This window comes from Melanaphis sacchari, unplaced genomic scaffold (genome assembly GCF_002803265.2).
Source record: "Melanaphis sacchari strain LSU unplaced genomic scaffold, SCAv2.0 Contig0_pilon_pilon, whole genome shotgun sequence".
In the NCBI taxonomy this organism is placed as follows: domain Eukaryota; kingdom Metazoa; phylum Arthropoda; class Insecta; order Hemiptera; family Aphididae; genus Melanaphis; species Melanaphis sacchari.
In genome coordinates this window covers 11,877,908-11,905,610 of record NW_020270366.1, presented here as the reverse complement: position 1 = coordinate 11,905,610, position 27,703 = coordinate 11,877,908, and the positions used below count along the sequence as shown (strand labels likewise).

The window sequence follows — 27,703 nt, the reverse complement described above, 5'->3', positions numbered from 1 at the left end:
TCGATTATCTATTGCAGGATTTTATTTATTTATTCTTTTTGATATGTAAATACATATTAAAAGTAGGTAATACATAAATTATGGCAATTATTATTAACAATAAATATAAAAGTTTTAAAATGTAACTTAGATAAAACTTGTGTAGGCTTAGAAAGTTTTCGGCAAGACAATGAACAATTTTTTTAAATATTTTTTTATCTCGTATTCGTGTTATAGATTTTCCCTTCTCTCGTTGACGTTTTGTTAATAGTTAATACCCTATACGGCTATACACCGCTTTTCAGATTATATCACTTCTCTTCCCTTATTTAAACTTTAAATGTTGTACTATATACATACATATATTGATATAAGTATAATGTATAATAAAAGTGGGTATTGCTTGACCTATCTATTATTTCTTCAATATTTCATATCTATACGTTAAAGTTTTTATAAAAATATTCTGGTTCAAAATGTTCATAATATAATAATATTAAAAATGTAAGTAAAAAAAAATTATAAATATAGGTACATTCAAAAGTCTTAGACATACACATTACACATATTATAGATACATATTATTATATTAGGTACTTACAATACGGCATACAATATACCTACGTCCTACAGGGGATGTGCATGTGTTGATGTACACCGCATGGGTAGGTAGCGCATGCATCGTCTCAGATTGACGACGATTGTGCCTGCCGCCAGCCGTCAGGATGTAGGTACTATAGGTATAAATATATTATTATTATTATTATTATAACATAACAACGTCGTCGCCGATCGTGTTGTCGCGTTAGTCGGTGGGAGGTTGAAAGCCGGCAAAAAGAAACACGCGGCCCAGCGCTTCTGTAGGACTGTAGACAGTATCGTAGTGACTATAGTGATCGACGCTTATTTGCTGGAGTGCCGACGGCGTTTGTTGTTTTGTGCATGCGTTATTTTGGTAAAAACTTCTTTTTTTTTTTCGTACCGGTATTTATTACACCCATTTTTGAAATATTTCAAGTTTGAATTCGAGACTTGTGCGTTTTACCGGTTGCTCCGACGATGAAAGGCTGAATTATTGTGTCGTATTTGCCTATAATACGAGTGTACAGCGAAATCTATAAGAACTTCCACCATGGCCTGCAATTTCGGAAGAAATGAAATATTAACAGGTTATTACTAAATATTAATTTTACGAATATTGTAGTCCATACATTTAATAATCTATATTTATAAGAAATGTCAATTTACACTGAAATAATCCTTGTCTGGTTATCATCTATTTAATATCATTATTAATTTACATAATATATTAGATTAACGTAAGCGGTGAGTTTAATCTTATAATTTTGGCGCGAATAAGGTAAAACGGATACCAATGATATATGTCATTATAAAACACCGAATAATTTGAACATTTTAAACTATTTATGCTAGAAACGAATCCTATTTACAATCTTGTGTAAACCAATCCTTATCTATTTTCTTCTAAAAATAACTAATTGTAGATAGATGAAAACGATTAATTGTGTTAATGAGAATTTAATGAAAAATAGACAATAGTCATCGTTTGTTATAAATTATATAAATAATAATTTAGTAAATTAACTAAATCCGATGATAACTAATAACTATATTAAGTAGTGATAAAATTTGATAAGTAATAGATATTTAATTTAATTTTTAAGTATTATTTCAATGAATATGCTGTTTGTCGTTTGATGATATGTGTAATTTGATAAGTAATGACTTAATGGAACGATTATGCAATTTCTATTTATTAAATATCAATTTATTTTCTTCAATGAACAATAATTATGATCAATACCTACTACCTATAGCCTATCAGGCTGCGAGCTTAGTATGTTGTGATTACTTGTTGCAGTTTATTTTATGTTTTATATATTTTTATTATTAATAATAATGTCTACTTACCGTAATAATCAAGTATTATAATAGTAATATTAGTTAAGAAAGTTATTACATTATTATTATGATATTTACAATTAGATAATTATCTGAATTAGCACCTACTTTATACTCATAATGAGCAAAAATATTATTTGATATAAATCTGAAATGTTACTGGGTTATGATGTGCAAATCTTAGTTTTTAATATAATTATATAGGTATTATAACTGTAACTACAAAAATATTTACTTTTTCTTTATTCGGACCAAACGAATTGATTAATTATAAAATTAACATAATTATTGAATTTACACTGGATAGTTTTAATTTTTATTTAGCTAGTAATAGGTGTGCTACATTTTACTTAAACGTATAGATACAACAAAGTATAAAATAGTGCCATTTATAACATATTAAATTTTAAATACCCGAAAAGATAGTATGATAATCTATGAAAATAAAATTATTTTATTTTACAAACAATAATTACAAGTTAGTCTAGCAGACATCATTAATTTTTACCAAAATACTTTGTGTTTTACTAAAATATATTTAGGAAACAACTATTTATGTTTTCTACGTCATTATGTATTATTTGAAAAAAGTACTGCTAATTTTGATAATAACAGATTTTAGTAGACGAATCAACACAATTATATATTTTGTCTACAACATATATTATATAGGTTATACTTGTCAATAAATAATAATACATTCTACTTAACTGCATAACTGCTGTATTTACTATGTATGTGTGTATTTTTTCATTTAACTACTGCAGTACTGTCATATTTTGTTATTTATTGTTAGTTAATAACTTACCGTAAGTTGTAACTTGCAATAATTCGTTTACTGATCGTGAATTTCTGAAACTTTATTTTGAATGTTGCCTATTGTCTCGACTGTTGTAATCTAAAATACGATTGGAATTCACAGTCGTGCAATTTATTTTTATTAGTTGGCTTGTAAACAATAGATAGAGGTATTTGTACTTTACTAGTCAATTAGTCTCTTTAACATGATCAGATTATTCTTATCACACGTTTCATACGCGTTTTTGATTTCTATTAGTTTAGCAAATATTCTAGGAATAATGAAATGAGTCAAGGATGAACATAATATTTTGGGTAGTGCATATTAAATATTATACGTATATTATGTATGTAGGAAGAACATTAAATGCATTAAAATGCATGGCACGTACGGTACAAAACGACCGAACAAAATGTATCGTGAAAAACAGGCTTAACATTCTTTGGTTTGTCACATCTTTGGGTCAGAAAGTTGAACTAGAAATACATTGTTTGTACGTTATTATTGTTAAAAGTACGCTGGAAAATTAATAATTTTCGATCTTTATTTCCGCAAATAGGTATATTATTAGTCATACCACATACTATATACCTAAAATGTGTGCTTGTTATAATAATACTAGTAATAACAATAAAATGTAGATACTCAAATACAATGTGGCTAATAAAAATACAGTAGACACAAATATGGTACACTGCAATGTAATAACACCTACGAATATTGATTTATATCGTTTTAGGTTTGTAAAAAAAAAATAAAAAATTGGATAAGAATCAGTATGAAGCTTGAAATTCTACTTAATTTAAATTTACGATATTATATCTAACATAATCGGTTCGGTAGTGTACTCATCAAAGTACGTATTACTTGTATAAGCAAAAAATAATATTGAAAACTTCATCAGAAACACGTGTTTCTATAACCGACGTTAAATCATTTAAAACTCGATTGTGATGCGATTTCACGAATTATCATAAAATAGTGTGAGACTTAACCGCGTGCGATAGGCTGCTGCAGTTTGTCGGAAAGTTATATTTTACTACTTTCACTGTGTATAAAGCCGCACCATCGAATGAAGACGTTTGCTGGAGATTGTTCAAGTTTAAAATACGATAATATAATAACGTTATGTACAATTACTTTTGCCAACAATAAAATAATATATTAACAACGTAGAAATTACGCTTCTCTAATTTTATAAACGCAAGATGTTTATAGTAGGTATTAGAAAACTTTTTTGGATGTAAAATATGTCAAGTTGACTAAAATGGTGCAAAATTATGTTTTTGATTATAATGTAGTAGCATTTAATATTATTTTCTATAGATACTAGAGTCTATAGTATATAATATTAATATATCTTAAACGAGCATTATGAAGTTTTACCTATTCACGCAACTAAACGACCGTGAATATAACAATATATTAATGCGCTATATGCGGACCTTGGTCGTAGATAATAATATATGTTTTTACGAGCTAAAGATTGGTAGTTGGTATATCGTATATGGCCATATGGGTATGTTGATGAGTTTTACTCATCGCATATTATAATATACCTCTACTTATTATAGGCGGTTAATATTATATTATTTTTCGTTGCGATCGATTATTTAAGAAACCTCTAAGGGGTTATACAGATGCAAAACGAGTACCTATTTTAGTTCGCGTACCTAACACGTGCATTAATTGGTACAATATTGTTTTGTCCTTATAATCGTGATTTGTTGTGTGTACAAAAAATGTGCGTACAAAATATAAATGGTTAAATCGCAAAACCGGAATCACTAATTGTCACTTACGGACTTACAGTTATCAGCGACGTATTCGCATTACCTAGTGGCTAGTACCTATGCCTACGTTTTATGTACAGAACATAGATAGATAGATGCACGGATCATAAACTGTCAAGTGTCAATAAAACTGTCGCGCAAATAGGTTACTGGAATACTAGTCCGACTATATAAGTCGAACTTGGTTTTTATTTATTTATTAAACGTTTGTGTTTTACCCTACTAATATTGTGTTATACATTGTGGGTTGCTAGTTGCGACTATTGAACGTGAATCGACGTGACAAAACGTATAAAGAAAATACGATACAGGTGTAAGATATAGACACTTAATACGTGTCGTCAACGGTCGGCACCGCTGAGAAACCTATACATTATTATCGTCTATTTTATAGAAATTAAATACTTCTACGTGTTTACTGTTTACTTACAATTTACACCATGATACTACAAAAGGGTGTTGGTCGTATTAAAAATTATAAATTGTAATAGTACCTATATGCGTTATTATATAATGTTTAAAAAAACACTATTTGCGTTACAAAGATAATCCATACCGTCGCCGATGATACGCTTATATATAATGTCTGTGTCATTTCTAATTATGTTATAATTTATAATCGTTCCCGTAACTATGCCGACTCACATTTTGTCTCTTCTTCTAGTTTCATCTTTGTGCGTGCTACTTGTACTTATCCTCCACACTGTATGACGTATCTGTTATATTATCGTATACTTAGGTACTGCGTATATGCCTAAAACACTAAAACTTCGCTACTTCACATAATTTTTTTGAAAATTGTATTATTTAAAAATATTAATATGAAATCATAATAATTTCCTATCTTAGAAGTGTCACTTGCGTGAAAAATGATTTATTTTAATGTTTTATGTTATAATGTCTTTAAAAAACGTTGAGATAATTTAAATATTAGAATAAAGCATTTATATATATATATATATGCATAGATAGTATAAGTTATAAGTACATTTCTTCATAACATAATAACATAATATTATAATAATATCCTAGATACTATACTGCATGTATATTTTATGGTTAAGTTGTGTTATGTCTATTCTTTTGACGGTGTGATTTATATTACGTAGACAATATTCGAGTAGTTGCCGAATTATACCTTCGGGATAAAAGTTGAACGGTGTTTTCCGCGTTATAAAAAAATCGGACAACCGACGCCGGTATAAATCAAATGCGCGAGCATATCAGGGGAAGGTCATCGTTTCGTTAAAGCTTATGCAATATGCGCCTCGTATAGGTCCGAAGAACATAAAAAACCGCTTTCTTCCTTTCATGTACAATGCACACACACACAAACACACATACATATTTGTTATGTGTATGTATTATACGATGTTTTAAATGTCACGAGTCGAAATCTAATCTGGTCTTGTACTTCTGAGTACGGATACGTTTAAGTCGTTTGATACGTTGCCGTATAAAACAGTAAGTAAAATTATATGCTCGAACAGTTCAAGCACGAATTCTCGCTATAAATCTATCCAATTTATTATATTGTATCTATATTTATGATTGTATGTCTATTATATTGTGGCTTTCACGCGGACTAAGTAAACAAAATCGTTAATTATTATAGGATTATTATTAAAGCGCAATGAGTCGATTGTTTCAATTTTTTTTTTCGTGAAGACGCAAACTCGTTTTTGTCATGGTCTTTCCGTATAGTTTCCATTATCGTCTTGGTACGGGTGATAGTTAGGTAGGTAATAGTTATATTTTTATACATCTTTTTACTGCTATATAATAATGATAATTGATCAGCGATCTCTTTCATCTTGCATAATATTATCTATTACCTATAATACGTATACGTATATATATATATATATAGCGATAACAGGTGGTTTTCGTTTGTCACACGAACACGCGTCATCGGAACTTAGTCATATTAAATTATTTCCGGTTCACCGTGTAAAATGTTATTAGTGAGGCTCGGAAGTTATTGCATTAACATATTTTTTTAGGGGCTATTGGGTTATTAATTGCTAAATTTGCTTAAAATTAATTTTATGATTTAATGAAAATAATATTAAAAGTTTACATTTAATATATATTTTTGCATATCTAGTGGTTTTTTAGTTTTAAAAGTATATTTTTCAATTTTACTATTTTTTAAAGCATATTTGATGATAACTGATATGTTTATTATACAATTTGAAAATTTGACAATAAAAAAAAAAATAAATATTTCATAATGTTTATTTATTTTGAGGGGGTTCATTGGGTATTATTATATTTTGTTTTTCAAATTCAAATCCTTAGTTGGTATACAATATCCCGTTTTTATTGATACATATTTAGTATAAATTATAAATATTTGTAACTATGAAAACTGTGAGTAGAAAAATAAGTTAGTGCGTTGTGCATACATTTAAAGTATATTTGTATTATTATAAGCGCATAAGTGCTCACATATTTAGTACTTTTTAAGTGCATTAAGTTCCGATCCCTAGTTATTAGAGTATCTACCTATTTGAATTATAAATTAATATTACCCACAAACAATAATATTATTATTAAAATATAAAAGACCATTCCTAGTTTTAAATAACTTAGATTTAGTAACTAATATTTTGTGTAGTGTGCTACTATACTAACATATAAAATTTATTCCGAGATTTATTACTATTTCGTACCCAAAAATTGTTATATGAAAGACAAACGAAATAAGTTTCTTCTTCAAATTTTATTATTTAGGGAAATTGTTCGCCCAAATGGATCTCTCCATAATCATTAAATAACTCGATAAAAGTACGTTTCGGAATTATTGATTAGACGTTCAAATTGCGCATGAACCTATACTACAGTTTCATAAAATATATAATAATATTACATCCTTTCTAAACGACGAAAAAACCAGTCTGGTTGTCTCAGCAATACATACAGCGGCGGCGGCAGGAAATTGTTTCCTCCTGACCCCAAGGCAGCACAATAACCCGTGTCCTATCCACCTGTTTTTGTAAACCGTCAACCGCTGTCTTCGTCGGTAGCATAGCCCGTGACATGCCATTATAAGCTAGGTGCATTCGCAGTAGTACGGGACGCGCATAGCATTCATATATCGTATAATATAATAATATAGGTGTGCACCTATAGCCAATAGGTACACTTAATAAATGGTTGTTATAATGCTTATGCTATTTATTTGTTTGGTAATACATACGTTTTTACTAAACCGTTACTCGGTACATCTTTTTATATTTTTATATAGAGTGATTCTTTAAAAAAAAACTCAATACATTTTAAACTTTCGGTTTTAAAATGAAAATCTATGATTATTAAATACTAACGAAAATGTATGATTTGAAATTGTTGATGTACGTTGTTTAGTATCGTATTTGTGATGTATGAATGTGGGATGAATGATAAACTTAAATTATTTAAACTTTGAATTGGGCAAGTAAAGGGAACCAAACATACAAATTTTAAATAATATATAACAAAAATAATTTATTTACTTTACTTTATTTTTTTGAATAGTCAAAACTCTAAATCTTAAATTTGTAGACGTACCTAATCATATAACTATCTTATATTTTATTAACTTTATGCATTATTATAAAAACCACATGATATACATTTATAAGATGTATAATTAAAAACTCTATATGTAACCTTGTGTATAACTCTTGTATACCTAATGGCCAATGCTGCTGAGGGTTGTCTTTCATTAAGAAAACTAAAACACCAAATATATATTTTTAAAATATATTCGATGTTATATTTCTATTGGCATCAGCCAATTTATATTGGGAAAGATAATTGCTTTGTATACTGCAACTTACTTATGTAACTTCTCTCTACGTAGTCTAATTTGTAAGTGACCGATATAATATTAATATTATACGCTGGAGAGATCATTAAAAATAACCCTCCAATCAGTCATATTATGTTTGTTGGTTGGTCGCAAACTATATGTATAATATAGTATACACATGTGTTATAATATATTGCATCGGGTTACGTCTACAGGTCTCGACGAGCCCCTAGGGGATATAAACATACAAAGCCACGAATCGAATATGTAATATTATATTATCTTGAATTCGACCAACGGTATATATTATATTATATTATAGTAGTATTTTGTTAACGGCTTCTGAATTTGAATAGATTACCACTGAAATATTCTGCTTTACGAATTAAATAATAATAATAATATTACGAGTACTATACATTATACATTTTGTTATTGTATGTTACTATAGATCATCATTGATAGTAATTTGCTGCAGGTTTTTGATACGATTTTTGAACGTTTCATAACTTGTTCAAGTTCTTACCTTGGAACAGATGAAACTTTCTACGCATAATAAAGATTAGGTATACCGTTTTTAAATTGACTACCAAACATCATATTGGATACTTATAATAATCATTTCATGTTAATATGATTGCTAGTTAATGATGTAGGTAGTAGAATCATAGAAGAAATACAAATTATTTCGAGAAGAAATAATAATCTAACTAAAATGCATTGATTACTTTATAGTATATTCCAATAATCTATAACTTTATTGCTGTAAAAACTATGAATAACTATAAAAATAAATATAATATATATTAATGTCACGTACCCACATATTTCGCTTTTTATCATTTAATTATTCATATTTATCATAAAATATATTTCTTTCTGTTATGGTATAGTTTTTTACATCAATATATTTTATTTAAAAATTAAAATAACTACTCTTTAACGTTTTCATTATATTTAATGGTTATTAGTTGAGACACGGAATTGGTGATTTTAAAAATGATGAAAAAAAAACTTTTAATAACCTAAAATATAATAAAAATGGCCTAAACGATTTCTAGAAATTAATTATTCAAAAGTGTATTTATTGTCAAAAAAAAAAAAAAAATAATTGAGTTGTATCTTTTATTTCTTGTCTGGAAACAAAATTTAAAATAGATATAATAATATTATTAACTTTGGATTTGTGTAATACATTAATTATAATATTTAATTTAAGCGTTAGTCTGCAAAACCATGGTATAAACCTGTACAAGCAACTGCACACGGTAAATCTATAATCATAAGTCATATCAAAAACTTTTAATTACCTATAATATTTATCGTAATAATAAATATTTTTAAAAATATTAAATTTTCTTTTAAATCTAAAATGTAAGAAGATAAACTGACAATTTGAATAATGTACAAAAATTATAAAAATGAACTATTATTTAAAAACTATGAAAAATTAAGTTTAAAACAAAAAATGCATTTATAGCTAAAAATACCTAAAACTTGCAAAAAATGCAGTGTAAAATGTATATACATGAAACAAATATTTTGTTTGGTTAGTATTGTACGAATAATATGAAAAGATGCATATTAAGTTATTAACCAATTATCTGTAGTTATTTTTCAAAAAATAAAATGAAAACATTATCATGTATACTTATTTTTTAATTTATTACTAGGTAATTATTAATGTAACTACGTAAGTAACTTGAACTATTTTATACTTTTTACTTTTTATACTAAGAGACAAGAGTTAATAAAAATATTATATTAAACTGTTCATATTGTATTATGAATTTTATGATTGAAAAAATACAAAAAAAAAAAAAAATTATGCATATTATATTATGTCAATTGTATAAAGGTTAAAGTAATAATTTATTTTTTATATCAAAGTATAATATCACACTATTCACATTCCTGTGGGTTTAATGATTTATAAATTGAAAATATAACCTCTATAATAATAACACGAAAGACTTTAATCTAAATTCATAATTATAAATTTAACAGCATAAATAATTAAACCGAATAAAAAGTATTTAAAAACGTAAGGATTGGATTTTTAAATTATTCTATATTTTATATTTGTTCAGGCCTGCTTGTTTATATTAGCAATTAATTATCTATTCAATTTTAAAATGTGTGTAATATTTTCTTTAACGATCTATAAATGATTTTTTGTACCATAATTCTATGATATCGTAATTATAGTGATCAACATAAACTTGAAATGAAAATATTTGTATCTATAATCATTGATACAGCTCTCACAAATTTTAGGTTGAAAATTATTTGTCTTACAAAATTTGTAAATTTTTATGTTCCGTTGCTTTAAAAATGGCAAATACGATTAATTATTATTTGGTATAAAATACGCAGTATATACTCACATTTCAGATATTATTTATTATTTCTCTCGAATTAAAAGTTAAACTTTAACGTTTAATTAATTAGTATACCGTCAACTTATAACGTAGATACATGTTAAAATAATTTTTATTTTTAACACATATTATATTCTGCATTCGAGGTTAACAATGATGAAAATAAAAATTTACTATATATATGTATATATATATAAAATTTGGACTACTGTTAATTCAATGTTTCCCCATTAAGCAAACAAAAGAAAATGGAAAAGCAAAGACTGTTATGTATGATTTCATCTATAGTATATATTATTTAGTTACTATAACAATTAACAAGTTTAAGATACTATGTTGTATGTATGATGGTGTGTCATAAAAATTCTTTCATTGTATTTCAATTATTAAATGAAATTGTTCAAAATTTTAAATATTGAATTGTTTATTTATAATCCGGTGTGTGGGCTGTGCGACTTTTTTTCCCGGATTTGTGAATATCACTTGGAAAATATTTCCTTTTCCTGTGCGATAATATTCAAGCAATATCACTTTGTTATCTTACAGAATTGCATATTTATAGTATTTTTACAGTATTTAATACGAATGAAAGTAGTAAAATATAATTCTCCGTTGTTATGACGGTAACCCATAAAAATGTTTTTTATTTATTAATGTTTGTGGAATGAAATGTCTCCAGCGGACAAAGTACCGTATCACGTATCTATACAATAAATATAGGACGTGTTTTTATAGGAAATATTAATGAAAAAATTAATTAATAAACATATTCGTAACAGCGGCGATATAGCCATAATATGGTGTTTCGGGCTATTATATATTTCATAAACGGTGGCTTATGACACATGTTTTTTAATACTCATATATTGACCTTCCCGCGTGAGACCAATTGTGAGATAACGTTTATTTTTATTTTTCTGGCACGCATGTCTAACAATAATAATAATTAGTGGCGTGGGTGGTACATTGCTCTAGTATAGGTTATGAGACGTTCGTTTGCTAAGACTATAATACTACAATATATTAATATAATTTATAATATTTAATATTTATGCAAGTTCATGGTAAGTCTTAATCCTATTTAAAATTCTTATGACATTTATATGGTATTCTCAAAATCGTCAAACTCTAATTTCATTATCATCGTTCACAATAAATAATAGTTGAACGCATCGACAGTTTTTAGACGATTTACGATAGACTGTAAGAACCTCAGTAAGAACGTAATAACTATAAAAGCACTCATTTGTTTGGTAATAACGATATAATTATTTTTAAATGTTCCGTCATCTATCATCGCTGATATAGTGTATTGTTATCGGTGATTTGTATACACACTTGAAAGTCGTATGCCATTGGTTTTCTAGATAACAGTGTTGCAGTAAAAACAAGGCGATATTCTTACCTTGTAACATTTAGAAAAATCGTATTCCCATATCCGGCCTATACCTACTACTACGATGACCTACACTAGACTGGAATCTAACGCCCTCCACAATACGCGTTTATAAATATTCGAAATTAATATATAGACGTCAAGTCTCCGTAAATTTTGTCACACATTGACATAAATTAATCTTCAATATCTTATGCTTATCAGCTCAACCAAATATAATTTTTACATCACTCCCTCGTGAGAGGAGAGTTCTTAATATTTTTCTTAAATTGTGGCGTGTTCCAAGAATGAGTTATATAATACCAAAGAATAAAAATAACCAATTGATACAAATGAAAATATGTTTGGCCACCGAGTGTAAAATAATATCTAAAAAAAAAAATATATATAATTTTTTTATTTAACTAAAGTGTGTAAAACGTCAGGAATATTTTAAAGATACACTAATTATACTAATTATTACTAGTACCTACTTATGGATATAGCAGATGCAATGCTACCTTATTCACACGTCAGGCGTTTGTCATATATGTAGTTACCAGTTACCCAATGGATTACTCTTAATAACACCGACAAGAAAATATAAAACACCACCGATACTACTTATTATTATATATATAAATAGGTAGGAAGTTAAACGTTTGATTCCATATTAAAATCTGCTACACGTTTAATAATATGTATACTGCGGTCTGTGACCGACAAAATATAGCAGATAGCAATTAAATTCACGAATGTGAAATCAACCGATGTCGTAAAATTATCTCAAATTTGGTATTAATAACACGTCAGATATAGACGGCGGTCCACCAATCTTGTATAGCGAATCAGTCGGATATTGGTATATATTATTTTATATACCTATGATTATGCGATCACGCGGGAAACTGGGGATACTCACCAAACGGTCGCAGCGGTGTTCCCTCGTCCGATCATATAACGCGATTTATTTATTATTTAAAACACGTTTTACTATTATAATACATACGTTATGGTCGTACGAGATAACCGGTAATGAATGTGCTCTACACGCAGTTTCTAGCAACATTATTGCTATGGGTGCAATATTATTATACACATGCACTAGCTGTAGCAGTATTATAATAATTATGATATAGTAAGGCGTAAAAAATAAAAATGTTTTGGCCATTGGGAAGTTAGATTGATTATGTTTACTATATGGTTATTTGAAATGGCAGTATTGCGTAAGGTCGACCAAAAAGAAATTCAATAACTTCATATACCTACCTATACGTATGTATAATATAGTTTAGGTACTTAGTATAGTCGTAATAAATTATAAGCGCAAATTGGTCCAGAAAAAATGTATACGTACGATATTGCTCAAGAATTTCGACGTTACAAAATTAGCTTAAAAAGTAAACACGATTTTCAAAATATTTTAGGCATATTTTATGTTATTGCTCATTAAACATTATTTTTGTAAAGACGTGAAACATTTAATGCGCGAATAAAAAATAACGTAAACATTATAATTTATTTATTAATTTTATGAAAAAAAATTTTTTTACGTTCATTATTTTTGATTCGTTTTGAACGTATTTGTATTTGAAATGTAATTTATGATTCGTTGTTTAAAATAGACAATGAATAAATATACACGTGCATATTTGTTTAGATGGAGTAAATTCTAAAATTTTTTTTTCCCCTTGAGATTGAGTATGATGCATAATCTTGATGTATTAATATTATACTTTATATTTATATCACAATAATAATATGTTCACTAACTGTATTACAAAAATAGTAAAAAAAATTTTTTATTTCATTAAATTGTTAAAAAATGTAGCTTTGAAATGAATGAAATTGTAAAACGCTTTACAAAGTGTTCACGCATAATTCACTAAATCTTCTTATATTTGTACATAATATATTATACATATTTATTCTTCAAAGTTTAAAGAAGTAAAATAAGGTTCCTAAGAATTATAATTTCAAAATAAATTTTTGTTGAACAATATTATTACATAACCGATGTTAGTTCAGAGAAGTCTTATACAATGTATTTTAAGACCGTAATAATTATAGTATTAGACACTAATAAAATATAATTTAAAAAATATATTTTTTCCTGTAGTTATGAAATATATTGTTCAATTATTTAATTTTTATTGTAAGTATCTCACAACTGTAAAAAATATTTTAATATTCTTTGATCGGGAATTTTATAAATTTTGTTTTATAGAAAAATTATTATATTAACCATTCATAGGAGTAAAATTGTGTTGTCTTTTATCTCATTTTTTTACGTATAAGTAGTAAGAAAATAAAAAAATATATAATAATAACAAAATGTGGTTCACACAATTATGCAATGTACAACTTGCTTACATATTATGTAACAAGCAATAAATAATTCGCAAATCGAACAATTGTTACTATTTTTGAATAATGTGTACCATATAAATCTACAATCGAATACCATTCTGAGTTATCAGCCATTTCATAGTTATAAACTTAAACAATTTCTTTTAGCCCTTTTTATGGTTATGAATTTGTTGATATTAGTGTAGTACATACTTTAATTCACGATGCATGACTATGTTAAAAAATATTGTATTAAATTAACATGTTGAAATTTATTTTTGATAATTTGCTGATCTAAATTAATTTAATTTAGTAAGTAATGTGGCTATACTTTTTTTCGTATTAAAAATATTTGTAGTATCTCATTTTGTGTTAAATATTATTTATATATTTCCTTTTGAAAAGCAAACAATTTACATTTTCAAAGTAATTTTGAAAATTAGTATTTCGTAAATAATTTATTGGTTTTTTCATGCAATGACTAAAGTAGGAGCACTTTTCAAGAAAAAACAAGAACTCGCAAAACTCTCATACATAAGCTAATGGCATTACATGGGTGTGGTTATTATGTGTATACACGCATTATCGACGAACTATAATATCATAATATTTTGACACTATAAAATTATAATAGTTATGACGCATAAAATGAATAACCTGCAAATATACGACACAGACAACAAATTATTCCAATATTATGCAGTACATATTTTTTATAATTGGCTTACAGACTAAAAGTTTCAAAAAAGTAAATAATCGTATTAAAATTTAAAATGAGACATTTTGAAGGATATTGAAATAGTTCTATTAACTTAGAATAATTTTCACCTTCTATTTCACGTGTATAGTACATTATTAGCGTATTAGGTACCGGATAAGTCATAGTCGGTCGAACGGGTCGTTTAGTAAACGTTAAAATATTAACGAATTGGTTATGTAAATATGATCAGTATTTGTAGATATTTCTCGAGTTCTGGTATTTTTAACATAATATCATTTACGTTGTTATGCTATTGAATACTTTTTTTTTTTTAAATAGTGTATTAGTAAAGTATTTTAAATGGTATTTTCTTTTTTTTTTTTTTTAAATAAATCAGATGCATTCTTCTAGATACCTATCTTTTAAAAGTATTTTTCGTGATATATGTTGGTGTGTCCTATTATAATTTATATGGTATGTGCCTATACAACTATATCTACGAGGGATATTTAAAAAAAAAAAAACAATATATAGGTACGACAAGTAACGTCATCGTATTGTATTCAATCATAACGTGTTGTAAGAATATAAATATAGAAATAATATAATATCTACTACCAATGTGGTTTTATAGAATGCTATGTATTTTATATACGTAATAGTGTCAATTAAAGCCGATGCTTGAATTCATTGTTTTCAATTAGGATGAGAAGTCTACGCATGTTACGCGGGCCGCACTCTTCTCGTCCGTGTACAAATTATTTCATTATTATTATTATTATTACGAGCTCCCACATGCCGCGATCTCTTTGGTTTGGTTTACACGACGTTCCTTAATATAGTCGATGTTATACATTTCATATGTAATAATATATGTACATTCGTATTAATCAACGCCATCATTCGGGACATTATAATAATTCATAATAAAATATATTGTATCCTTCGCGCGGGGTTAATACACTGAGCTCAGCGAGACGTATACAATCGGGAAGATGAATAGATATTGTAATAATAATAATAATATTTTATCCGATTAGTATGATATCGTATCTTTTAGTGGGTGAATATATGTGCGGCCTATACGCGTTTAGGTCTCCGACGATTTAGTTAAATTTTACATTTAAACCAGTAATCAATTTCACATTATACGTCCTCCCTCCTCTGATAGACTTATCTAGCTTTTAAATATTTTGCTTCTATCAATCATAATATAAATATTATATATTGTGAAATATACAAAAGTTTACTACAAAACATAGATATGCGATAACTAATTACAATAAAGAATAATCAAACGTAATATTTGTATAACAGTAAAAATCAAAAATATGTCAATTTCTTTATCGAATATCTTTCGGAATGCCTTTGTGGAATTTGTTTTGAAGGGCTTATCCCCTTCCTTTCCTAAAATTATCGTTAATGGCTCTCAGGGTCGTCGGGTAGACAGGTTTATTAATATTGTCAAAAGTTAAGTGCGTACACTTTCACGCATGATAGACGGATGAACTATATATTAATGCGTAAATGTATACACGTGCAGCACTCTACTTATTTCTAGTCCTGTTTCTGGAAGACCGTTTTTAGTAATATATGTTTATTTTTATATACCTCTTAGGGTCCACGTATAAATTGATCAGCTCCAGCAACCAGTAACGGATGTGTGGTACGTCTGTTGTTGTATATTCACGCGGACAATGAGTCGCTTTTGTGGAGTGAGTGTAGTTAGTACCATTATAATGCTTGTATGTGTAAGAATGTGTGTGTGTGTGATCGGTATGCGCCGTGTAGACGCCGACGAAGGTTTTGTCCAAAAAAAAAAAAAAGGTTATGCACTTAAACCTCACACAGGACAAAAGAAATACTTTAAATAAAAATAAAAATTAATGATGTTTACAATGCTAATGAGATAACTTATTAGTTATAATACTATAATAGTTCTGTGCGCACGTGTGTAGGTATAGGATCTACAATCAATTAGAAAGTGAGAGCGACCGGTACGAAACAAGATTTTATGAAATAATATAACAATATGTTTAACGTTGTTAACCACTTTGAAATAATCGCACCTATATTTAAAATTGTATACATAGTGTTATAATGCTCTATTTGTGTGGCATTTATTATAAGAACTGCACTAAGTAGGTACCAATTATAATATTGTATTATAAATTTGCGTTAAAAGGCTCCTTAACAAGCATCTACAATATGATTTATCCACAAACCGCGCTAGAAGTATTTGATTTTTTTTAACTATCATTACACATCATATTATTATAGGAGGCAAATCTACAACTATTTTCTTCAAAAAAATTAATATACATTTTTCAAAATGAAAAGCTATATAATAAAATATAAACAAATAAATAGCTATTTTGAGTTTAAAAATATTTACATTTGTCATAAAAAAAAATAATAGTACAAATAATTGAAAATATAATCTAGAAGAATCTGCACCGGTGTTTTTTTAATCATTATATTAATCTGATGATTTATCTAAGCTCTGAGAAATATAAGAGAATTACGTAATATTTATTTTTACGTCTTGTGACTTGTTTGTTATAATATTACAAAACGTATATTTAAATAAAAATTTTAAATTTTTGTAGTTTGTTCATGACCTGCACTTAATTTAAAATAAATATGTGCGCAGCATTATTTAGAAAAACATTTACCTTAGTACTATTAAAATAAATTATTTGTTTGCGAAGAATATTCATGTTGAATTTCCTTTGTTGATTTAACTATAATACACTATAATATGTATTTACATTTTACGCCATCATTTAACGAATATTCTTAGCAAAATTATAAATATTTAAATGAGAGTATTGTTAAGAATGGTTATCGTATTATTTAATAAATTTGTTAAAAATCCTTTTTATAGTATTTACTATTTTCGTGATATTAATTTCCATAAATATACTTACGTCATTGAAAGCTTGGTAAACTAATTATGTTTCTAGTTACATTATATTATTATGTGTAATAATAAATATTGAGAAAAATTTAAAGAATTAAATTACAGTTCATTAAATGACTTCATAAAATTATGTTACAAAAATGTTTTTTAGTCATATTTAACTATTTATTATTAAGAAAGAAAAATAGTAATACAATTGCCTACTAATACATGTAGATAATCGAATTTCCTTAAATTTTTCGAATGAATCAATAAGAAGATAGTTTCTTCACACAATTTAAGATAGTAACTTTTTAGTATGTGAAATGTGGTTTTTAAGTATTTAAGTTTTATAAATAAAGCTTATTGAAAAAATTGAAATTGATGATTACAAATTAAACTATTAGAATAAAATTTTGTACTAAATTTTAAATGATTTTCATTGTTCAAAAGAATAATATAATTTTTTGTTATAAAATCAAGAAGTTAAATATTTAGTAAGTTACTTACTGAAATTTATTTCATTATAATTAATATTTAACTGCAGATATGCAAAACTTAAAAAAAAAAATTCCCTTTACTAGTATAATGTACCATATAAATTATAGGTAGGTAAGTATAGATATACTTATATGTATTTTTGGTAGGTACTTACATTTATGATTAAAATTTATAGTAAACAATTTTTAATTATATTTGTTGGTACTTTTATATGTATACATATTATGTATTAGTAAATACGTGAAAGTTAGTACATTTTTACTCTTGATATTACTAAAACATCTAATTATAGATATTTGTATACTCTTCAGCTTGCCATTGAACTATATAAATATGTAAAATGTGTATATAATTATTATTGTATGAAAGTAGTATAGACTCGTATAGTTTTTTTATTAAAAATAAAATATCTTGGTAAATCAATTCTAGATTTTATATGATAATTATATTGTAATGGTTATAACTTCAAAAGTCCAATTTAGATAAAAAGAAGTGAGTAAATGGGCATTAGTTACTCTACTGTTCAGTAGATTTTCTGTAGTTGATGTATTACATTTTAATTCAATGATAAATCATTGCTTACGAAATATGATGCTAAACGTAGATAGTCTGTCAGTTTATCTCACTAGTTATATTAATGATATGTTTATTATTATATTTATCAATTTATTTATCGATTTTGCTATTAAAGTAAATTATTTTACTATTAATATTATGGTAGGTTGATTTAATTTTTTTCGAAAACATTGCATTAATTACATTATACTTATAAGGACTCGGAAGTTGATGAATTTGCATTTTTGGAACTTATTATACGATGCTTTCTTGTCCACAAATGTGTTTCATAAACACGTGAATCTAAATAACTAATTTTTATTTTAAATTTTTTGCATTTTTTTACTTTTTAGGTCATTTTTTAATATTTTTGAGGTCATCAACTTCGGAGCCCTAAGTATGAGTATTTAAAATTTTAAACTATTATAACAATATTTATTTATACTATATTTTATTATTGTTATTTACTTTAGAGTTAATACCATCTTACCGTAAAACATGGTGAAGGTTCATGGTAATAATTCAAAAAGAGTCAAAATATTTAGGAAATTATACTATGTATAGGAAATTTTAACAAGCGTTATTAATGAATATTCCAAGTATACTGCTCGGTTATTCGTTTTTACGATTGTTCAAGTATCAAAAATCATTTGAGGAGAAATAGTTATTATACGGGCGAATATCCAATATCGTACAAATTTGAACTTCAAATTGTCATAAAAAATTAATGTGATATTGGTATTATTTTTTTCGTCACAAGTAGAACAATTAATAAAAAATCTTGCATTAAATTTTGAAAAATATTTATCATGTGATAACATTTTTTAATAAAATTTATAAGAAGAAAACTATACGAAATTGGAAATTTAAAATAACAATACACTTAAACATTTGGTAAAAATGTTAAATACCTACAATTATTTGTTTTTGAATTACAACAAAAATTACAACTCCCCTTTCTCAAAGTAACAACTAAATCCAATTTTCTATTAGAAACCACTCCCTAAGTTGAAAATTGAAGTAGTTTACTGCCTTAAAAAGTGATGACTAACAAAAAAAAACATACATTATCGTATAATCAATGTATCGTATTTATTGTTCCGTTCAGAATCTATAAAAAAACATTACTTATTATACGTATTTAATAAAATTCGGATATTTTTCTTTTGGTCGAGGACAATGTGCTTTTAAAAGATAATTACTAATATAGCAGTTATACTGTCACAGTTGAAAGTCGTTGACAACAAGCTATTATTACACGGATGAATTAATTCTGTATATAATGTACATAATATATATAAGCAGTAAGTCGGTTTCATCCAATATAAATAACTAAATATTTTTGTTATCGGAAATTATTTTTTAATCAATTAAACAGCATAGCAATCATTTATTTTTTATTTAAAGAATACATTTTGAAGGTCAATGTGATGAGGTACAATTTATTAGCATTCACGATATTTACGGTAATATGCATTGCTAAACGTTGCCAAATCACGATCAACCATCAACGGTTTAGCATAATATTTTTCTCTCAAACATGATTCATTTACTAGATAATTGATTTTAATAGGTATAATATTATACGATAATATTTAATGCGAAATGATGATTCAATCAATAGATACAAAAATAATTTTAAATATTCTCTACACAATAATATTTCTCTCAAATGATGTAAGTTTTGACAATCAAACAAAAACACATTGCTTTAGGGTATATAGTGTATGTAAATTACTGACTTTTAATATAATTTAATTTATGTTTAATATAATATCAATATAAGGAAGTATAAACTACTTATATCCCAAATAAATTACATTTTAGTATTAATTTAGGTATTGAATTCTACTGGTAACTTATACATCCCGTTGGGAGACGCAACTTGTTCAAATTATTTCTCCTACTTGCCATAATAATGATCACAACTAAATTGCATCCTCATTATTACTTTAAAATAGTTAAGTTAACATTTAATTTTAACAGGAAATTTTATAATAAAAGTATAATAACTATGTAATTTATTAATATGTCTATCTTGTATTAAATATAAAATAATTCTTAAGGTATTTAAACAAATAGTAACAATTTTTGCCAAAGTTAGAAACTTAAAGTACAGCGTATAATACATTTAAAAATGTTACTAAAATGCACCTATTATACCTTTTATAATTATAATAATTGTTTTATTATATTAATGAACTATAAATTTATAACTTATTATTTATTATTAAACATAGTATATCACTATATTAATATCGATTTATAAATTATGTTGAAAATGTATGTTTGGGTAGTTTGTTTTTATTTAAATATGTGATTAAGTAAATTGTAAAATAATATAATAGTCTTTAGTAAATAATTAAAAATATTAAAAATTGGACTCAACTGGTATTCAGTATGCACTGCAATAAAGAACTAAACATTTAAGTCTATTGACAATATTATATGATAAACTAATATAATTGACATTTAAATTGTATTATTTTTAAGAAATATTAACTCTTTGTTCGGAGTTAAAAAAAAATAGCATTTAAAAAAAATTAGAAACAAGAATAAAACTGACTAATAAAAAAATGTATATACATGTGTGCATGTCAAAAAATAAATTAATTTCTGTTAATTGTTTACAGATGTGGCTTTATATTTGCAAACGGTATTGGTCGCCGAATCTCTTTCAGAGCGAGCCGAAATACAACGCCAACAACTCTTGGAAAAACTTACCAATAGAGAAATGTCGCCAGCCAGGACTCCATACATGGACATGAACGGGCGTTCAAAAGGTGATTATGTGCTAGAATAATTTTTGTTATTTTTAATTTGCATTTTCAATTTTTGCTAATTCTAAAATCAGAGATGACGAGGAATAATTTATGTATATAATAGCTTTCACCCAGTTAGCAAATAACGGTAGGTCATAATAATATTACGGACTACATATTATTATATAGTTTGCAAAATAAGATGCGGTACTACAAACAAATATCATTTTATATGTGCACGATATGAATATATAAAGAGGTAGTTTTTATTATTGTGGTGTTGTCTCGTCGCCTATTTCATTCGTGACGATGGTTTTCAAGGTAAAATGTTGACAAGATATCAAAAACGACAAAAACCCACGGCACAATGCATCTATGCCGACGCGACGACGCCACAGGTAGGCCGATAAATACCTACAAAAATACCTACAACAAGAATATCTTTATATGAATACGTGTAGCGTACCGTGGAAACTCGTGGTATAATTACTTTGAATTTAACAGTTCTATGCAATTGTATTTTATGCACACGTTAATATAAAAAACGTTATACGGAAAATAGTAAAAAAAACACTATGTTATTTAGTAGAAAAAACATATTATATGTAATATGTTAAATGTAAATAAAAATGTTTTTAAAGCAAAATAATGTTGGAATTGGAAACAGCGATTTTAATTTTTGAGTTTGTATTTATTATAGATATTTAAATACGCCTAATATTGGATTCTACTCTTATTGTGTTCCCAACAAACCGACTGAACTTAAATATAAATAATAATGTACCACAATTTTTAAAATTAATTTTAGGTATCTAATATACCTAAACATAGGCGTGTGCAAAGTTACCGATCAGGTGCAGGACATATTTTTATTTTGTTGATGTCTGTTGATAACTTTTATTTTTAGGAACATTTTCAGCATAATGTTTAGCCAATAGGTACATTGTATATTTATCAACACTAAAAATAATTATCTATTTTATCATGGTTTTAATTTTAAACAAAGAGTATAATCGTATCACGAACACGCAGAAAAACTAAACATATTTGGCGTTACAGAAAGAGCCAGATGCAGCCTAAGCTGCATCTGCTGCACCCATGCGCACGCCTATGTGCCTAAAGATTAAATTACTTTCTTCTAAATCGGTAGGTACCATAAAAACTTTACTTATTTTTAAAATTGTCACAAATGATGCAATACTGTTTAAACTCGGGATCATTTTAGAATATTAATAATAATTTTATTTGTATAAGTGTGATCATATAGTATAACTATAATATGTTATATATATATAAATATAATACATATACATTCTACATCTTGTACCCGATAATTATTATCGTATTATATTTTGTAATTAAATAAGTTTTAATAATAATAAAAAAATTAAAACAATAAAATTGCTACCTAAACGTATAAAAACTACGATTACTTATGAAATATAAAGATTACACTATATTAATATGATATGCCACAATGTCAGTATATTAAATGTTTTTCTATATTCCATAATATTTACGATGATATGGCGTATAATAATAATAATAATACGGTATTTTGCTGCAGGTCTGATAATGAAGTCGAACAGCTTTGCGTGCCTACACCAGCAAGCGGCGTACGAAGAACTTTGCTCGAACCAACCGATCTACAACAACGTGCCGTACGAAGACGACATGCTTAGTTACGAACCTTTCGTGACCGGTTACCACGGATACGGTCCGCCGTCCAAACACCATCTGAACGCGAAACGGCACAGCGCGCCAAACAGCGGCGGCGTAGGAGTCACCGACAGCGGCAACTTGTCGACGGGCTCGTTGAGCAAGTCGGCCCTAAACGGCAGCAGCAGCCTCAGCAGTCGGTCGAACAGCGACTCGTCGGAAAGCTCAAAGAGCGAGGTGATCTACGTGTCGGCGAACGCGGTCAAGTATTCGGCTAGCAAGTACGGGCCGCTGACGAAGCGCGAGAAGATACTGTTCGTCGACCACACGAAGAAGTACTGGGCCGCAGTGCTGTCGTCCACCATGTACGTGTACAACGGCGAAAAGGAGTTGAAACCCTGTCTGGTCGTCCACCTCGAGGGGTACACGGCCAGGGACGCGGCGGGCGGCGGTAATCGGAACAAAGACTGGGTGTTTGAAGTCGTGTGTCCAGGCAAGAAGACTTACCAGGTAATAATACCTATAATCTGACCAATAGTTTATATACCTAGGTATAAAATTTATCTTGATGTAGGACTGGTCACAGAATCACGAAAAAAAATAGTCCTTGATGATGTGGTTGAAAATATAAATTAAAAATAGTCGAGATGTGTATGTGGTCAAAACATATAATGTTATTTGACGGTCTTGTAAGGAATTCATTCATTTTGTATTCTAATGAATAAATGATAAGATTCAGAATACTTTTGATACATTTTTCAAATACTTTAGCAGGTCACCGATGATACAATTATAGTAAAATAATATGCAATAGTAAAAGTTAAAAAACGCAAATGATATAATATTATTTCGATTAAAATATGTAAAACACAAAATATTTTTATGCAATAATATATTGACAAATAGGTAAGTACCTACCTATTTATGTAAAAACAAAAAAAAATTGATGACAGATTTTAATTATTCTGTAGGAATGATGTCTGTACATCAGGAAATAAATGTTTATCGAATCAAATTAATCCCTCTTGAATCGAAACTAGATTTGTTCCTCAAAAATATATGTACATAGTAGGTAGTAGGTACAAACATCGTAAATTTGGACATCTAAACCATTATAAGATAAGCGTATACTATAGTAGTAGAGTATTTATCACGGTGCTTAAATTTAACTATACATAATACATCAATGTATGTTTGTACGAGCCAATATTAATTATGGCGCTATGCATTTTTCTCGATTTACAGTTTATAGCTCAAAATCAAAATGACTTGCATTCTTGGATCGAGGCCATCAACAATTCGTGCAGCAAGTCGTCCACCCCAGAAATGGAGCAACTTTCGCCGTCTCCCATATGTTTCAAACAGGAGCTATTGCCTAACCGCGAATTGCCCGTACCCCCTGCTGCTACAACCGATGACACCACCGCACAGGATTACTATTATGATAAACCGAATCCTATTATAAGACCGGTCAATCTTTACGAGAACGGAACCGATGACGTAGATATGATAGAGTCGATTTACCACTTTATCGACGAGTCTAAACAAGAAAAGGATACTTTGCCAAAGGTTTATTGTTTGTTATTATTATTATTAGTAAAAGTAGTAGTAGCAACCGTGGGTGTTATCGTTGTTACTGTTAACTGATCGTTATCGATTTCTCGGTACTGATAAAAAGTTTTTTTTCAGATCGATAAGCAGTTTTGGGATGGCGACACATCGTATTACAATATACCAAACAATATACCGGTGCCGGTGCCAGTCAAGGAAGATCGAAATAACAACGAATACGATGATTATTTCGCTGAAAAAGAAACTAGTTACGATATAATAACAAGTATGTTTAACTAAATCCGTCGTTAGGCGCCAGTATGGCAGACAAGAATATTAACACTAAAATAAGGTCTTTAAATAAAGAAGGGTTATAATCAAGGAAAACACTTCAGGTTTTTTTTGGGCGTGTGAGGTTTCAAGCAGGCCATTTTGAAATTTCACCAGGTCATATAAAAATAAATATACGTATATATACATAATCCTGCTTTCAATTATTTCCATACATTGCATGTATCGAATTATTGCATCAATATAATTAAAAAGAATCAATTTAAAAACTGAAATAAAATAAATAATTAACAATCATAAATTCATAACAATTGACAGTATACCAATATTATTGATAAATATCAAAATTAAAATATCATTTAAGAAAATATAATTTTGAACATTATCTCAGCAGAGCGTAGGCCAATTAGTATTATTTCAGAAGTAAAGGATGAAACCGCACATCCTGAATCCCCTCAAATGACATCCCTGGTTACAACAAGGAATTTATTACATTAATATTAGGACTCCAAAATGGTAATAATAAAAATCAATAATATTTAATTATACTATTTTTAATATTTTATTTATTGAATGAATTACAATACGTTAAAAAAACTATATGATTAATGCATTATCCTATTGAAAAAAAAAGTATTTTTCTGGGTATGAGAAATTTAATAAAAAAAATAACATTAACAAACAATAAGGATTATTAAGGCTGCGTGACCATTAGTGGTTAACTAGATTTGCATATTATTAAAGTTTGAATAAAATATACTGTACAAAAAATTTATGTTTGCTAAACATGCATGATTGTAAATTAGGTTACCAATCAAAATTCATGTAAACTTCTAGAATGAATGTCAAGTGACCACAAATTTAGATTAAAATAATAATGAATTATATCTTAATTCGAATACAATTTTTAATAACTTTAAAAAATAAAATAATAATAACCAAAAATTAGTACGTATACCCGAAAAACTAGATTTGCATATTATTAAAGTTTAAGTAAAAATTTGTACTGTACAAAAAATTCATACTTGCTAAAAACGCATAATCGTAAATTAGTTAACCAATTAAAATGCATGTAAACCTCTTGAATGAATGTCGAGTGACGACAAATTTAGGTTATTATAATAATGAATTATACAAATATCGTATTCGATTACGATTATTAATAAATAAAAAATAATAATAAATAATAATCAAAAATTAGTATACTCGAAAAACGGTCCAGCTTATAATAATAACGATACACTTGTAAAGATGTAAATATGCCGTGTTTAATGTACATGGATTTTGGTTTCAGACGACAAATGCGAAATGACTGTGACGGACCAGGTTTTGGGCGTACAACAGATTATACAAAAAATCGAAGAGATAAACAACAAAAAGACATCACCTTTATTAAGGCGTAAATCGCAACCAAAAAACAACAGTCTAATGAGGAACTCAACGCCAATTTACACTACCGATGAGTTCTATGAGCCCATGAAAGTGTTGAAAAACATACAGCCTAACAACAACGTAGCTGCAGTTGTCGGTTCACAATCATTTCGAAAATCTCGTTAAATAGCGTGTGATATTTCTTATTGAGAAGATATTATTATATGCTTTATCCAATTTTGCAGAATCTCGATCATGTCGTATTTATAATTATTAATTTCCCTTAAACTATCTTAAAGGTTCAAAAGCTACGATGACTGTGAATTGTATACTAATATATGCATTTAAGAAGATGTATAGTAACACTGTGATTATATAACAAATGTTACATTAAATTATTATTTTGTAGTAAGTCGCTCAAGAAACTTTTTAAATTGCAAACAATTTTGATATTATCATATCTTATACAATAAATAGTTTCTCCTATTCTGACAAATCTGCTTATTGGTAGAGATCCTATTTAAATATTGAATATTATTAAATGTATAAACATTTTTAACACCAAAAGAGGGAAAAGCTACTTTTATGTTTCTAGTCTGTAGGTTGTAAACAATAATTACTATGTTAATTGATTTTTTTTTATTATTATATAATAGTATTTAAATAGAAATTACGATTATGTCCAATTAATAACATTGAATTATTATTACTTTATTGTATTTTTTTTTTTTTTTTTTTGTATGCAAACAAATACATTCCGTGTTATTAGTTAAAAACAACAAAATGTAAAAAATTATACTGTAAACAATTTTTGTTGGATCTCTATATATATATATATATATTATATTGTATGAATTATAATTCTTCCCTTTAAAATATCACATATTCATGCTTATCTGTCTTTACATGATAATATTCTTCAATTCATTAAAATATCACAATTTTTTATCGCTTATAACTTTATTGTTAGTCAACTGTTAATATATTATTTAAGACTTAGGTGTTAGATAAACCAT

At 27.3% G+C, this 27,703-nt stretch overlaps 1 protein-coding gene across 1 annotated transcript; it reads left to right on the top strand.

Moving 5' to 3' along the window:
• Positions 1 to 781: 781 nt before the first annotated feature.
• LOC112604162 lies at positions 782 to 27,308 on the top strand. The gene is made up of 7 exons (XM_025353068.1): positions 782 to 934; positions 998 to 1,148; positions 21,687 to 21,836; positions 23,383 to 23,984; positions 24,720 to 25,043; positions 25,164 to 25,311; positions 26,611 to 27,308. Exons 2-7 carry the CDS (start codon positions 1,112 to 1,114, stop codon positions 26,871 to 26,873), a joined length of 1,524 nt encoding a protein of 507 aa, XP_025208853.1. The 5' UTR covers positions 782 to 934; positions 998 to 1,111; the 3' UTR covers positions 26,874 to 27,308.
• Positions 27,309 to 27,703: the final 395 nt, after the last annotated feature.